The 11,905-nt window shown below is 47.2% G+C and overlaps 4 protein-coding genes across 4 annotated transcripts; 3 read left to right on the top strand and 1 right to left on the bottom strand.

Annotated features, from left to right (window-relative positions):
- Window positions 1–336: 336 nt before the first annotated feature.
- Window positions 337–3,349, bottom strand: CNK02680 (cytoplasm protein, putative). The gene is made up of 16 exons (XM_567867.2): window positions 3,203–3,349; window positions 3,134–3,156; window positions 2,907–3,060; window positions 2,799–2,859; window positions 2,389–2,748; window positions 2,010–2,336; window positions 1,904–1,960; window positions 1,702–1,844; window positions 1,511–1,650; window positions 1,413–1,453; window positions 1,306–1,353; window positions 1,200–1,251; window positions 1,141–1,150; window positions 1,045–1,092; window positions 742–985; window positions 337–687 (listed from the first exon to the last, which is right to left on the bottom strand). The coding sequence occupies exons 1-16, from the start codon at window positions 3,268–3,270 to the stop codon at window positions 520–522; spliced, it is 1,944 nt and encodes a 647-aa protein (XP_567867.1). The 5' UTR covers window positions 3,271–3,349; the 3' UTR covers window positions 337–519.
- A 149-nt stretch (window positions 3,350–3,498) lies between these two features.
- On the top strand, window positions 3,499–4,579 carry CNK02675 (hypothetical protein). The gene is made up of 3 exons (XM_024658812.1): window positions 3,499–3,746; window positions 3,823–3,920; window positions 3,972–4,579. The coding sequence occupies exons 1-3, from the start codon at window positions 3,570–3,572 to the stop codon at window positions 4,486–4,488; spliced, it is 792 nt and encodes a 263-aa protein (XP_024514646.1). The 5' UTR covers window positions 3,499–3,569; the 3' UTR covers window positions 4,489–4,579.
- Window positions 4,580–4,724: 145 nt separating this feature from the next.
- On the top strand, window positions 4,725–7,442 carry CNK02670 (peroxisome targeting signal receptor, putative). The gene is made up of 7 exons (XM_024658089.1): window positions 4,725–4,884; window positions 4,931–5,767; window positions 5,822–5,999; window positions 6,053–6,360; window positions 6,412–6,735; window positions 6,787–6,961; window positions 7,013–7,442. The coding sequence occupies exons 1-7, from the start codon at window positions 4,792–4,794 to the stop codon at window positions 7,198–7,200; spliced, it is 2,103 nt and encodes a 700-aa protein (XP_024513781.1). The 5' UTR covers window positions 4,725–4,791; the 3' UTR covers window positions 7,201–7,442.
- Window positions 7,443–9,525: 2,083 nt separating this feature from the next.
- Window positions 9,526–11,759, top strand: CNK02660 (hypothetical protein). The gene is made up of 6 exons (XM_567865.1): window positions 9,526–9,768; window positions 9,888–9,971; window positions 10,030–10,241; window positions 10,332–11,192; window positions 11,252–11,490; window positions 11,550–11,759. Exons 1-6 carry the CDS (start codon window positions 9,619–9,621, stop codon window positions 11,600–11,602), a joined length of 1,599 nt encoding a protein of 532 aa, XP_567865.1. The 5' UTR covers window positions 9,526–9,618; the 3' UTR covers window positions 11,603–11,759.
- The last annotated feature ends 146 nt before the right edge of the window (window positions 11,760–11,905 follow it).

Below are 11,905 nucleotides of genomic sequence, written 5' to 3'. Positions count from 1 at the left end.
AACAAGTGCTTTATGCTAGTTTGAGTGGCTAACAAAAGTGATGGCGAGCAGAAAAAAGGAGCATTCTTGTCGATCTCCTCGCTCACTTCAGTCCTGCGTCGCTGGGGGTTATACGTAATTACCGATGTGTGGAGGCTTGGGGGTAGTGAGCAGCCAACTGTGTAGGCTGACGACCGGGCATCTGAGTGTTTGTGCGGACTCATAAAACACGACGCGTCGACAAAAGAACCCTGCCGTAGGAATTATGGAATGTTGGATCAGCTAGACCACCACGCATATTGAACGACACTGCACATTCTCCGAACCGGCTGTAACTTACAAACCACTTATTTGAAACCCAAATATAGATAGCACCTTAGGAAACAAAGAAAGTCATGTATCTCGAAGCAGACGATAGCTTATCAAACACGCGTACCAATAGCTTGCCTTGTAATGCAGGGAATGAGTACCGTCATGAGAACGAAAAAGAAGCTTGTCACGAGGGGAACATGACTTCATCGCGTCCAAAAAAAACCCCTCTTACAGAGGTTGGCACTCTCTTTCCAGCCATTTACCTGCTCTTTCGTCTCCCATCTCTTTCAACACCGGCGCTAGTTTTGCGAGGACTTCTGCGTGATATTCATTGAGCCAGTCTTTCTCTTCGATGGTGAGCAGCGAAGAATCCACAAGTTTTGTCTGGATAGGACACTTGAAAAGATGGGAAAATGAGCGCTGGCACATCAAGTAGTTCGCATAACTCACCATGGTGATTCTTTCAAATCCCAACCACCCTTTACCACCGAAATTCTCCCTCGTCTCCCTTCTCTCGATGACGTCCACCCCTTCGATTCGAATCCCCCATTCACCATCTTTATAATAGCCGGGTTCATTCGAGATAACCATACCCTCTTGTAAAGGCACTTCATTGTACGCCGGTCGTTGGCCTATACCTTGAGGGCCTTCGTGGACATTGAGGAAAGAACCAATGCCGTGGGATGTTGAATGGCTAATGTCAAGATTCAAATACATAAGTTGCATAACGATGCTTTGTAAAAAGGCACATACCGGTAGTCCAGTCCTTCACTCCAAAGAGCTCGACGGGCGAGTACATCTCTAAACAGGCATCAGCACCTTCCCGGTCATCGTGTTGTAATCCCTTACAGAATATAGCCTAAGCAAGTAATCAGCTCAGATCATCACAACAAGAGAAATTGACTTACCAGTTGTACCCTGAGGGAAAACGATAGTATCTAAGGAAATGTGTCCTTGTAACTAATGTACATGGATCAGCTACTAATTCGGCACCTATCATTTGATGCAACTCACCACTCGGGTGAATGCACGCTTTTGGTCCTCGTTGGGTGTGCCAAAGTGCTACATACGCATTAGCTTCCCTGAAAGACGTCGATTGACGTCGACGCGCTTGGACCTACAAGTGTTCGAGTTACGTCTGTGGTCCCATCCAAGTACTGGGCTATGTTTAAAAGGTCAATCAGCTCGTTGGTCTCCATTGAATACCAGCAGTACTGACCGCCAGAGTCACACAAGTACATTTGCTTTTTTTCAATCACCTTACTCCCCTCTGCGGGCGGAGAGTAATGAATGACGGCGGCATTTGCACCAGTAGACGAGATGGTTTCAAATGAAAGTCCCATGAAAAGTTTGTTTTCCCTATTGAACAGTCAGCTTACAAGACTTTGAAATGAGGGACGGTAAACTCACTTGCGGAAATCTTCAAGCTTGGTCGCTGCATCATACTCCGTCCAGCTTTCTCCATTCTCAAGCGCTTCTTCCAGCCAAGCAAGATATCGCACAAGGGCGGCCCCGTCACGTATATGACATTGGCGAAAGCCTTCAATTTCAGTCTGCAAGAATCCATGCATGTTAGCAAATATCGAATACTAAGAAAGAGCCAAAGACATACCGCGTTTTTCTTGGCTTTCATCTCCTCAATTAGAGATCGTCGTACTTCCACATTATCCTGCTCAATAATTAGATTTGTTTGACGCATATGTATCCACATGCCTTACCTCTCCAACCGCTTTGGCAACAGCCCAACTCGTCTTGTTTCCAATTAAGATCTTGTCTGTTTTCTTCAGCCTTTCTCCTTCTTCCTCTTTCTTTGCCTCCTCCTCGAGCCTTGCCCGCTTCACACCATCTCTTTGCTCCCTGCTTTTATTCTCTTGGTCAAACTTGACCCTCTTCTTCCAAGCTTCAAGTGAAGTCCACACATGAGAATAGTCAAGAACGGCTATTCCATTGGAGTGGAGATAGGATCGAACCTCAATGGTGAGAGAGGAAGGCGAGACAAAGAGGGTACAATCATCCGGAGTGATGATGGTATACGCAAAGAATACCTAAGCCCCTCTTTCAGCAACTGAAATTTCATTTGTCACGACCGAGGCTTACAGGGTTATAAGGAATGTCCGCTCCTCTCAAATTGAACACCCAAGCGATCTCATCAAGCGATGCTACAACTGTACCGGGACTCCCTATCCTTATAAGCTTGTCCCTCAGTCGCCTCAACTTGGAAGAGACGGGTTCCCCAGTGTACCTATCGGCCAGATGGAATATGGGTTGAGAAGGTCGAAGGGGACGGGAAGGAGGCACCCAAAGGGAATCGATCAAGTTTGGAGTAGCGATGAGTCTTGAAGGAGATGCTGCACTTGGGGCAGGAGACAATGAGGGAAGGGAAGAGAGGAGTGAGAGTGCTTCAGAGTAGGGAATGACGGTGGGATCAATACCGATCAAGGAATTGGGTGAAACTTCCTGATAACGTTGTTAGATGGATTCTCAGATAATTGAAGATTGATATCTACTGTGCTAAGCCATTGGGCCCAAGTAGGAACTTCAGGCAGCCCACTCTTCATCAATGCCCATCTGAAACAGATCAGTATGTGACCACTCTGCATTTAGGGTCTACTTACCCTTCACCGAGTTGCTTCTCTGCTTGAAGCCAGTATCTGCCATCAGTCCAGCAAAGCGCTTTGTCATGGGTTATAACTGCACAGCCGGCAGACCCGGTGAATCCTGTAATATAGGCCCGTCGTGCGTCACATGGTGCCAGATATTCGGAAGCGTCTGACAAGAAATAACAATCAGAAAGGCTCAGTCAATCCATAACCAGCTAGAGATGTAGGTGTATATGCCTTACGAGCGTCTTCCGAAGGTACCACACTGCATCTTATCAGTGCCGTTAAGGTGATAGATCCATTGTACGCACTAAGCATCAACGCCTTGCTCCTTCATCAATTGTCTCAAGTCCGCAAGCTTGCTGGACGACATTGCCATCTTGGAACAGACTTTCCGTGTGAGTCTGAGGGTGATTTTTGGTAATATAGGCGATATTCTGAACGATGAATATAGGGTATTGATGCAAGGCGGCAAGAAGTAAGGGAAAGAAGGAAAAGAGCATGTGGTCAGGTTTATTATTTGTGGAGGCGGGCACTGCCGATGCTTGCTTCCGTCGGAATAAGATAATTGAGGAGTTAGTATCCACTCTTCTCTGCTGTCCTCGTCACGCACATCTCGGTGTCGCTACGACGAACTGCTACTCTACCCCATCACACCTCGTACGACCACCTCAGAGAATGTTCCCGAGGGGGTCTTTAGCTCTGAAAATACCGGTAGAGGTGTGCCGGAAGGAGAGATTACGCTGTTTCGCCTCCAGCGCTCGAAGTGCCGCCAGATCCAAGGGCAGTCATTATGATGCCCTCATGTTGCCGAAGAATGCGACCAAGCAACAGGTCAAGGCGAAGTTCTATGAGGTAAGTGTGCATAATGAGCTCCAGATATGAAGAGCTCTAATCGACAATCGACGCTCTGATTAATGGCGAAGTGCAGCTGTCTAAAAAATACCACCCTGACAAGACTGGCGGCGATATATCCAAGTTTCACGAAATCAATGATGCCTACGCGACGCTGGGTGATGAAAGCAAAAGGTAAGCTTCCGGAAGCCTTGCTTGAGTGGGTATTGTCTGACAAGATTGCAGACGGCAGTATGATCTCTCAATAACACCAGCTTCCCAATCTCCTCGCCGGCCCCATGCTTCCAATCCCGCACATCATTCTTCATTCCACCCAAATGATCCATACTTACATCGTGCAGCGCAAGGCCCACATAGGGCCTGGCATGGTCAACACGCTTCCTCACATCCACCCCCAGGTTGGCGACCTAAGACCGAGACATACAACCCCTTTGGTCATCGAACACCACCTAACTGGCAGTACTCTCCCGGGTATAATTATTCGTACGCCCCCAATGCTCGTACGACGGATCGTGCAGGATGGGGAAAGCGAAGGCCAAGTCAAGGAGATAAGGAAGAAAAACATGCAGGAGGCGGAGGGATATGGAGGTTTGTCATTACTGTGGGATTGATTTTCACTGTGATTTCGCTGGGAGGTAGTCTGACGGCAAACACGGAGAGTGAGGAAGACTGGGCAATCGAGTCACAGGGCGAAGATGAGGAAATAAATTCATCACGGCCTTCTTATCGCAGGGCAACATAGAGCAATGCGTGCACCGTTAGTAGTGCTTGTACGTACTATCAGTGACCAAGATGTTCATTGCTTGTAACAGTATGCAGCATAATATACATAGATTGGACCCGAATAACGGGATCAATTACTTATATAGGAGCGCCTGCAAAAAGGATTAGCGGCATCAGATTCGGGTATGCCTTGTATAACGTATAACCGGCCCGCACGCGGCCATCCGTTTTCTGAACTGTCGTCGTTCATTACAATTCCTCGTTCGTCATTTCTGCACCAGCAGCTCGATCTTTAACCACAAATTGCACACCGCAGATCAGAATGCAATCCTTCCTCAACGGCGCTGATTGCGGCCCCTCCAACCCTCTTAAACAGGTCGCTCAAAGGGAAGCTGCGGATCACTCTCTTTTCAAGGTAAGCCACTTCTTCAATGGCCTCTTCTGATGGTAAAATCGGTTAGGATCGCCTTGTACCCCAATCATCTACGCAATTGAATACGTTCCGGTCTTCCCCATCATTTAACCCGCAAGGTCAAGCACCAATCGCACGACATGCCAATCCCACCCCACACCCATTCAATCTCTCTCATTTGTCAGCTGCTTTAGCAGAATCCAGTCGGAGCGGCAGTGCTTCTCCAATGCCTGCAGCTTCGCATTTGCCATTGGGATCTAGCTTTGAGGCTGGATGGAATGAAGCGATGTCCAATGGGCTCAAGTCCCCTCCTTTTATAACTCAGGCTCCGTCTCGGGCTCCAGTTCAATGGGTCCCACCACCGTCCCAAGAGAGTAACTGGATCAACGGATATGAAGAATGGCAGTCTTCACAAGAGAAGGGGAAACAGAGGGCTATCGGGTCTGGCCATCAAATGGCCCACAATCCTCCGTACTCCAGCGACATGCCGAGCGCTTCCATGGGCATGAGCCAAGGCATGGGCATCAATTATCAGCCGTCTTTCTCCCGGATGTACGGCCAAAATCTTCAGCGACCACCGGCTTCTTCTCTCTCCCCCGAGGTCCAATTAGACCCAAAGCAGATGGAAGCCCTTTTTGCTCGAGCTGAAGAAGATTGGAAAGCTACCGATGCAGCGACATCTCAGACAGCGGAACAGATGGATGCGAAAGGGAAGGGAAAGGAAAGGGAGATGCCAGCAGCTGAAGAAACGGTGGAGGAAACTACTGTAGATAATGCAGAGGAAATCAAGGAGGCTAAGGGCGATTTCGAAAAAGTTTGGGAAAGCTTGAAGCCAGAAGCAGAGCGACTAAATAAACTGGCAGAATGGGAAAGGGACTTCTCTCAGGTACATATAATCTGTTTTCTCTCCGTTGGGGTTCGCAAATCTAACAAATAATAGTTCACGAATGATGAGGATGATCTTTTCGACGTTTTGAATGAGAGCCTAAACCAACCTGATGTCGGTCAAGCGAGTCTTGATCAACAAACCGATTTCCTTCAAGACGAACGGTTAGCGATGGGACAAGGCTTAGCTGCAAGAGACGACGGCATACCTCTGATAGGAAGTTATGATTTCAGTAAGTTCCATATCAACGCATCGAATACTTCAATCCTGATAAAATCTCTCGAGGTTCCCCTTCGCAACACCTGGCGTCGCTTTCTGCTTCCTACCTTTGGACTGAAGCCAATCACCTTTTGGCATCCGGAGGCTCTCTGTCGGAAGCTGCTATTATGATTGAGCAATTCATTACGCGTTCAACGCCGCAGGAAAGGATCCAAATCAACGTATCGCTGACCGAAGCATGGGCAACATTGGGTAGGGTCCATGCAATGGATGAAAAAGAAGAAAAGGCTCTTGAAGCGTTCCAAGCGGGTAGCAAGGCTTTGGAGCAGGAAGGAATCACAGGAAAGGAGGGTGTTGCCGGCGAGATGCTCACAGTAAGTCATATCTTTGCGCCTTGGCTCGAACTAAAACGGAAATCATAATAGAACCTCGCGATATCATATGTCAATGAATCCCTTGATCTGGCCGCCTTGTCAACTCTGCATAGATTCCTGAGTCTCACACATCCAGCGTATGCCGGCCCTGCCCCTACGACGTCTTCACCGCTTCTTACCTCCTCCACTGCCTCACCTTGGGCTCTTCATCAGCAAATGGCGGATTCTTTCCTCGCGCTAGCAAGGGAACAGTATCAAAAAGGCGAAAAAGTCGACCCAGATGTTCAAGTCGGACTAGGAACATTGTTTTACATGATGGGGGAATATGACCAAGCTAGAGACTGTTGGGTGGCGGCCTTAAAGGAACGTCCTGAAGTGAGTGCTTGACCCTTTACTGACCTCTCGCTGTCTACTGATTCACAACAGGATTACCTCCTTTGGAATCGCCTTGGTGCGACACTGGCCAATGGTGGATCATCCGAGGAAGCGGTCGATGCTTATCGTCGTGCACTCGAATTGAAGCCTGGATTCACAAGGGCGATTTCCAATCTCGGAGTTGCCTGTCTTAATATTGGAGTACATCGTGAAGCTGCCGAACACTGTATGTTAATCTCATTTTCCTTACTCGACTAGCTTGCTGACTGCGGTTTAGTCCTCGCCGCTTTATCTCTTCATTCGTCTCAGACCGAGGGGCACAGCCAGCAGATTTCTAATGACTCTGCTGCCCTTTGGGGTACTTTGCGCAAGTCCCTTATCGCCATGGACTTGCCTGATCTGGCAGCTAAAGCGAGGCCCGGTACCAATCTGGAGGTGTTCAGAGCAGCTGGTTTTGATTTTTGATATTAGAGTCGTATGGACGATTCGGATGATTAAAGGGAGTGATCTGTGTTGCATGAGATTTGGAAGATGTGTTAGTCATATAGCTTGTGGCTTGTAGGTCGATATCAGCTTGTTGTGATAATGATTTACAGTTGTAAAATGTCATTGATTGCTGCCAATTATGTTTGTTCACTGCGTCCGGGCCGATTTGGTGTTGCCTCTGGAGGAGATCCCGTCTTCGGGTCATATGAGATAAAAAGGCTAGAGGTTGTGACGGTCCGGTCTACACAGCTCAGTAAGCTTCATCTGACATCAATATTGGAGAGCTGGGACCGGTTGATTACTAATAATAGTCGGATGGCCTCTTGTCTATCGGCTAACTACCTCCTTCTCCCCGCCTTCTTGGACGACTGATGAAAGGCGCCAGCGGTTATCGACGGACAAGATTCAGGACTGTTGGTCGTTCTTCTAAAAATTGCAAGTGGAAGCTGCGAATTCATTTAGGGCTTAATCCAATTTTCCGAACAGTCTACCGCGGCCAACGGCAACGGCCTTGTTGCAGCAAATTTAGAGATTAGCATAGCGGAAATATATGAGTGCCGGCGGCGAAAGTCTATAGCCGTTTCTTTATTCATCACATACGTACGTACGCTTGTCAGTCACATACATGCATCAAACATCAGTAAGCAAGCAAACTCCGATACCATTAACCTTTTTCCCCTATCATAAGTGTTAAGCATGTTGTTCCCCTCTTGAGCTTATCTTGGGCTTGTAAAAGATATTCTGGTATCATTGCTGCTACTTACAGCAGTACTTATATGGTGTATTAAATTGCGAGGCCGACACAATATCATCACGTCGGGATGTATAGTTTTCCCTACGTACACAGTCGTCCTTCGTCGCTACTGCTGCATTACTTGGTTGTTTCTTCCATGGTATAGATCACAGCCTTTTTTCTTGCTTAGTCTAGCTAAGCATCGGCCGCTTATATTCGTTATATTCGTTAAATGTGTTCCCATTCTTCATCATCCACCACGTCAGTCGTCGAAAGGTAAACTAAACAAGACTACCTATTTAGTTATTACTTATCTGCAAGCTGTATTCTAGGTGAATAAGTCTTGCTCGTAAGTCCATTCATCACCCAATTATCCATTAGGCCAATAACCAATTCAGTTACCCCCCTCTCCACCCAATTTTCCCTGATCCCCATGGGATATCCCATGGGGTCTCAAGTTTTCAAGATGGGGACCGCGGGGGTGATAGGAGTTTTCATTCTTCTCTTTCGCCAGTGTTGAGTAGTGATAGTCCTTAATGGGTACAATAATATAACGAAAGCATGCCTAATGTCTATAAGCGCTGACATGCGGTGCTATAATGCTATAACCGAGAGTAGCCGTCGAACAACGTGCCTTTTTATCTGCTCTCTGCTCTGCCACATGCCACACTAAAAAAAAGTAAGACGTAAGACTTAAAAAAAGGCATTATTAAGACAAAGACATCAGCGATCGACGAGATCAAACAGACGGCAGAAAATAGTTATCGGGTTCCTGTTTGGACCATTGGCTGTTATCCCGGTTGGCTAGTAGTGATGATAATGCTACCATAGTCAAATTGTCCGGCTCAGTTATGTTTTATGGTACTGTACTCGGTACACGATCCGATTAGTGGCATGGTGATCATTAGTAGGCACGGCAGCTCCAGGCAGTAATGGGCTATTGAGCTGTAAGCTCCCAGACGGCGCCGGCTGCCTCCTCAAGCTGATCTGGCTGATCTGACTCTCTTTACCATTCTGATAGATATCACACATACGTAGCTCTTATGACGATTGTCCTGAAGAATAAACCTGCCCTGTATATCAATGATAGTTAGCTGAGTATGTAACTGCCTTCGCTTTTGGACGGCTATTCCACATTTGATTCTTCAGAACAGTCATATCAGCAGCCACGCAGTTACCCAATTTGTGTCCGAGATAATAATAAGCGTACTCCTAATTTGACGCTGGTCGCTGGTATTTGTCATGAGGATCTTCCTTTTTAGCGTCTGAGGCCTGAAATTGAGATTCTCCTCCGCCTACCATCGTTAGCCAGAAGTCGGAAAATCGGGTCGGGTCGGTCTGAGGGTGGGGCCCTCTTCTGAAGCTTAGATTAGTTACGAGGGGGCACCTCAGGGTCCCAATGCGGGGCCTTGGCAGCCTTTATGGGGAAACATGACGTACCCGAATCGGAATAAACTTTTGAGAGGAGCCGTCGATAGCCGCTTCTCTCCAAATGCTTTATCGCGCTTTTCCTCTCGCGTATATAATAGCGATCTGCAAACACCACAGCCCCTTCTTCGCAATAAACTGAAAAGCCACTCAATTCTTAAGCACCACTACTCCACTCGCATATAACAAGCCCAATCACTCACTCTCTCCCCTTTACACATATTATTCTAGCCAATATGGCCGCAGTTGACGACAAAGTCAGCATCGAGCATGTCGAGTCGGGAGATCACTACACCAAACACCATGTCACCCAGGAGGAGGTCAAGCATGGTGACAATGCCCTGAAATACATTGGTGATGAACGAGTAGAAGTCACACAAGAGGATGTGAGTAACGAATTTTCCCTCTAGTGGTTCTGAGTTTCTTGTTTTGAAACAAAGAAAAAAAAGTTTACGGGATTTTCCGAACCTTAAAATGCGCAGGTGCTGACTACTTTTTGTTGCAGGATGCGCGAATTAGGAGGAAAACCGACAAGTACATTTTGTCTTTACTAGCATGGGTGTACTTCTTGCAAATCCTAGACAAGACTGTAAGCGCTTTTTGCTCGAGACATGTATTATTATTATTTCTAATTTTGCCACCTATAGGTATTGGGTTATGCCAACACTTTCGGTCTCTCCGAGGACACAAATCTCGTTAACAACCAATACTCTCTCCTTGGTTCCATCAATGCCATTGTCCAGTTGGCTTGGCAGCCATTCTCGTCCTACTTAATCGTCAAAGTTCCTGCCAGATATCTCATGCCTGCCATGGTTTTCGGCTGGGGTGCCGCTCAAGCATGCATGGCCGCGGCTCACAAGTAAGTAGACTTTCCTTTTACCTAATGATCCGTGACGCGCAGTTATCTGTGTATCCTGATAATAAAGCATGTGCTGATAACGGGACTTAGTTTTGGCGGTTTAATGGCGTCGCGAGCCATTTTGGGTCTGTTTGAAGCTGGTTGTCTTCCGCTCTTTTCTCTCCTTACCTCTCAGTGGTACCGTCGATCTGAGCAACCTGTCCGAGTGGCCGTCTGGTACTCGACTAATGGTCTTGCCACTATCGTGGCCGCTCTTCTTTCCTTCGGTCTCAGCCACGTCGACTCCCCTCACATCAAGTCCTGGCAACTCATTTTCATTGTCTGTGGGATTATCACCTGTGTTACAGCTCCAATCGTCTACATGTTCGTCGATGCCGATGTCGCTTCGGCTCGTTTCCTTACGGAAGAAGACAAGGCCAAAGGCATTGAGCGACTCCGTGCGAACCAAACAGGTACCGGTTCCAACGAGTTCAAAGTATCTCACGTCTGGGAACTCTTCTGCGATCCCAAGTCCTATCTTTTCTTGGCGATTTCTCTTCTCCTCAATGTTGGCGCCTCAGTGACTAACATCTTTGGGCCGACGCTCATCAAGGGCTTTGGATTCAACAGCAGGATCACCTCTCTGCTCAATATGCCATTCGGATTCCTTCAGTTCGTCGCGATTCTGGCTGGGTGTTACTGCGCGTACAAGTTCAAGCTCAAGTCAGCTGTCCTCGCCGTTTTTATCATCCCTGTTATCATTGGTCTCGCTCTCTTGTATGTCGAGAATGCCGCAGCTGTTTTGAAGCAAGCTCCTGCTCTTGTCGGATATTATCTCCTTGCCTTCCTTTTCGGCGCCAATCCAATCATCGTATCTTGGATCGTTGCCAACACTGGTGGTCAAACAAAAAAGGCTCTCCTTATGAGTGTATACAACGCCGGATCTTCCGCTGGTAATATCATTGGTCCTTTGTGAGTCGGCGCATTCAGCGTGTTTCATGGATTACTCGAAAGCTGACTGTTTGGCACAGGCTCTTCCAAGACAAGGACAAGCCTCACTATCTTCCTGGTATCAAAGCCACTCTCGGTATCTTCTGTGCCTTGATGGCGTGTGTCGGTATCACTGCGGCTCTTCTTTTCGCTCTTAACAAACAGAGGCAGAGACAACGTGTTGCTGTCGGCAAACCTCAATACATCAAGGATACTTCTATGAGCAACAAGTACGAAGCCTATGGTGCTGATGACGTGGACGGAAGGCTCGGTCAGAATGGTATGTCTCCGTTTTTTTATGTTTTAACCTGCTGTGCATCGCTAACATTACTTATACAGCCTTGCTTGACTTGACCGACTTTAAAAACGACGAGTTCGTGTATGTGTATTAGGAGTCAAAGCTTGTTGCGCCTGGGTGGAATCCACCGGCTATTGGCATAATAAGGTGGTATATGATCATGTAGGGGTCGTTTAGAGCATTTTTCGATCATCAAACATATCTAGTGTAATCAGTATATTGATACGTGTACAACTACAATGCAAGAATCATGGCATCTCATTACTAGTGCCCTATTCGGTGAACGGATGTATAAAGGGTATAAAGAGTATCAAAGGCAAGTGGTAAGACTAAAAGAATAGACTAGCTGCTATCTTTGTTGTTGTTGTTGATTGTCGTATCTGTAGAAGTGGGATCA

This window comes from Cryptococcus neoformans (genome assembly GCF_000091045.1).
Source record: "Cryptococcus neoformans var. neoformans JEC21 chromosome 11 sequence".
In the NCBI taxonomy this organism is placed as follows: domain Eukaryota; kingdom Fungi; phylum Basidiomycota; class Tremellomycetes; order Tremellales; family Cryptococcaceae; genus Cryptococcus; species Cryptococcus deneoformans.
The sequence above is the reverse complement of the archived record's forward strand: the minus strand, read 5'-3'. Positions and strand labels throughout refer to the sequence as shown.

What these genes read in the sequence shown, in the direction of transcription:
- CNK02680 (XM_567867.2), bottom strand. Translation starts at nt 3,270, where the DNA reads ATGGCAATGTCGTCCAGCAAGCTTGCGGACTTGAGACAATTGATGAAG. An exon ending in GAGCAAGGCGTTGATGCTTA is followed by an intron (nt 3,157 to 3,202) that starts GTGCGTACAATG and finishes GATAAGATGCAG; the next exon opens with TGTGGTACCTTCGGAAGACG. An exon ending in AGCGTGCATTCACCCGAGTG is followed by an intron (nt 1,252 to 1,305) that starts GTGAGTTGCATC and finishes CATGTACATTAG; the next exon opens with TTACAAGGACACATTTCCTT.
- CNK02670 (XM_024658089.1), top strand. Translation starts at nt 4,792, where the DNA reads ATGCAATCCTTCCTCAACGGCGCTGATTGCGGCCCCTCCAACCCTCTT. An exon ending in GGGAAAGGGACTTCTCTCAG is followed by an intron (nt 5,768 to 5,821) that starts GTACATATAATC and finishes AACAAATAATAG; the next exon opens with TTCACGAATGATGAGGATGA. An exon ending in TTGCCGGCGAGATGCTCACA is followed by an intron (nt 6,361 to 6,411) that starts GTAAGTCATATC and finishes AAATCATAATAG; the next exon opens with AACCTCGCGATATCATATGT.
- CNK02675 (XM_024658812.1), top strand. Translation starts at nt 3,570, where the DNA reads ATGTTCCCGAGGGGGTCTTTAGCTCTGAAAATACCGGTAGAGGTGTGC. An exon ending in TCAAGGCGAAGTTCTATGAG is followed by an intron (nt 3,747 to 3,822) that starts GTAAGTGTGCAT and finishes GGCGAAGTGCAG; the next exon opens with CTGTCTAAAAAATACCACCC. An exon ending in CTGGGTGATGAAAGCAAAAG is followed by an intron (nt 3,921 to 3,971) that starts GTAAGCTTCCGG and finishes ACAAGATTGCAG; the next exon opens with ACGGCAGTATGATCTCTCAA.
- CNK02660 (XM_567865.1), top strand. Translation starts at nt 9,619, where the DNA reads ATGGCCGCAGTTGACGACAAAGTCAGCATCGAGCATGTCGAGTCGGGA. An exon ending in TAGAAGTCACACAAGAGGAT is followed by an intron (nt 9,769 to 9,887) that starts GTGAGTAACGAA and finishes TTTTTGTTGCAG; the next exon opens with GATGCGCGAATTAGGAGGAA. An exon ending in TGCAAATCCTAGACAAGACT is followed by an intron (nt 9,972 to 10,029) that starts GTAAGCGCTTTT and finishes TGCCACCTATAG; the next exon opens with GTATTGGGTTATGCCAACAC.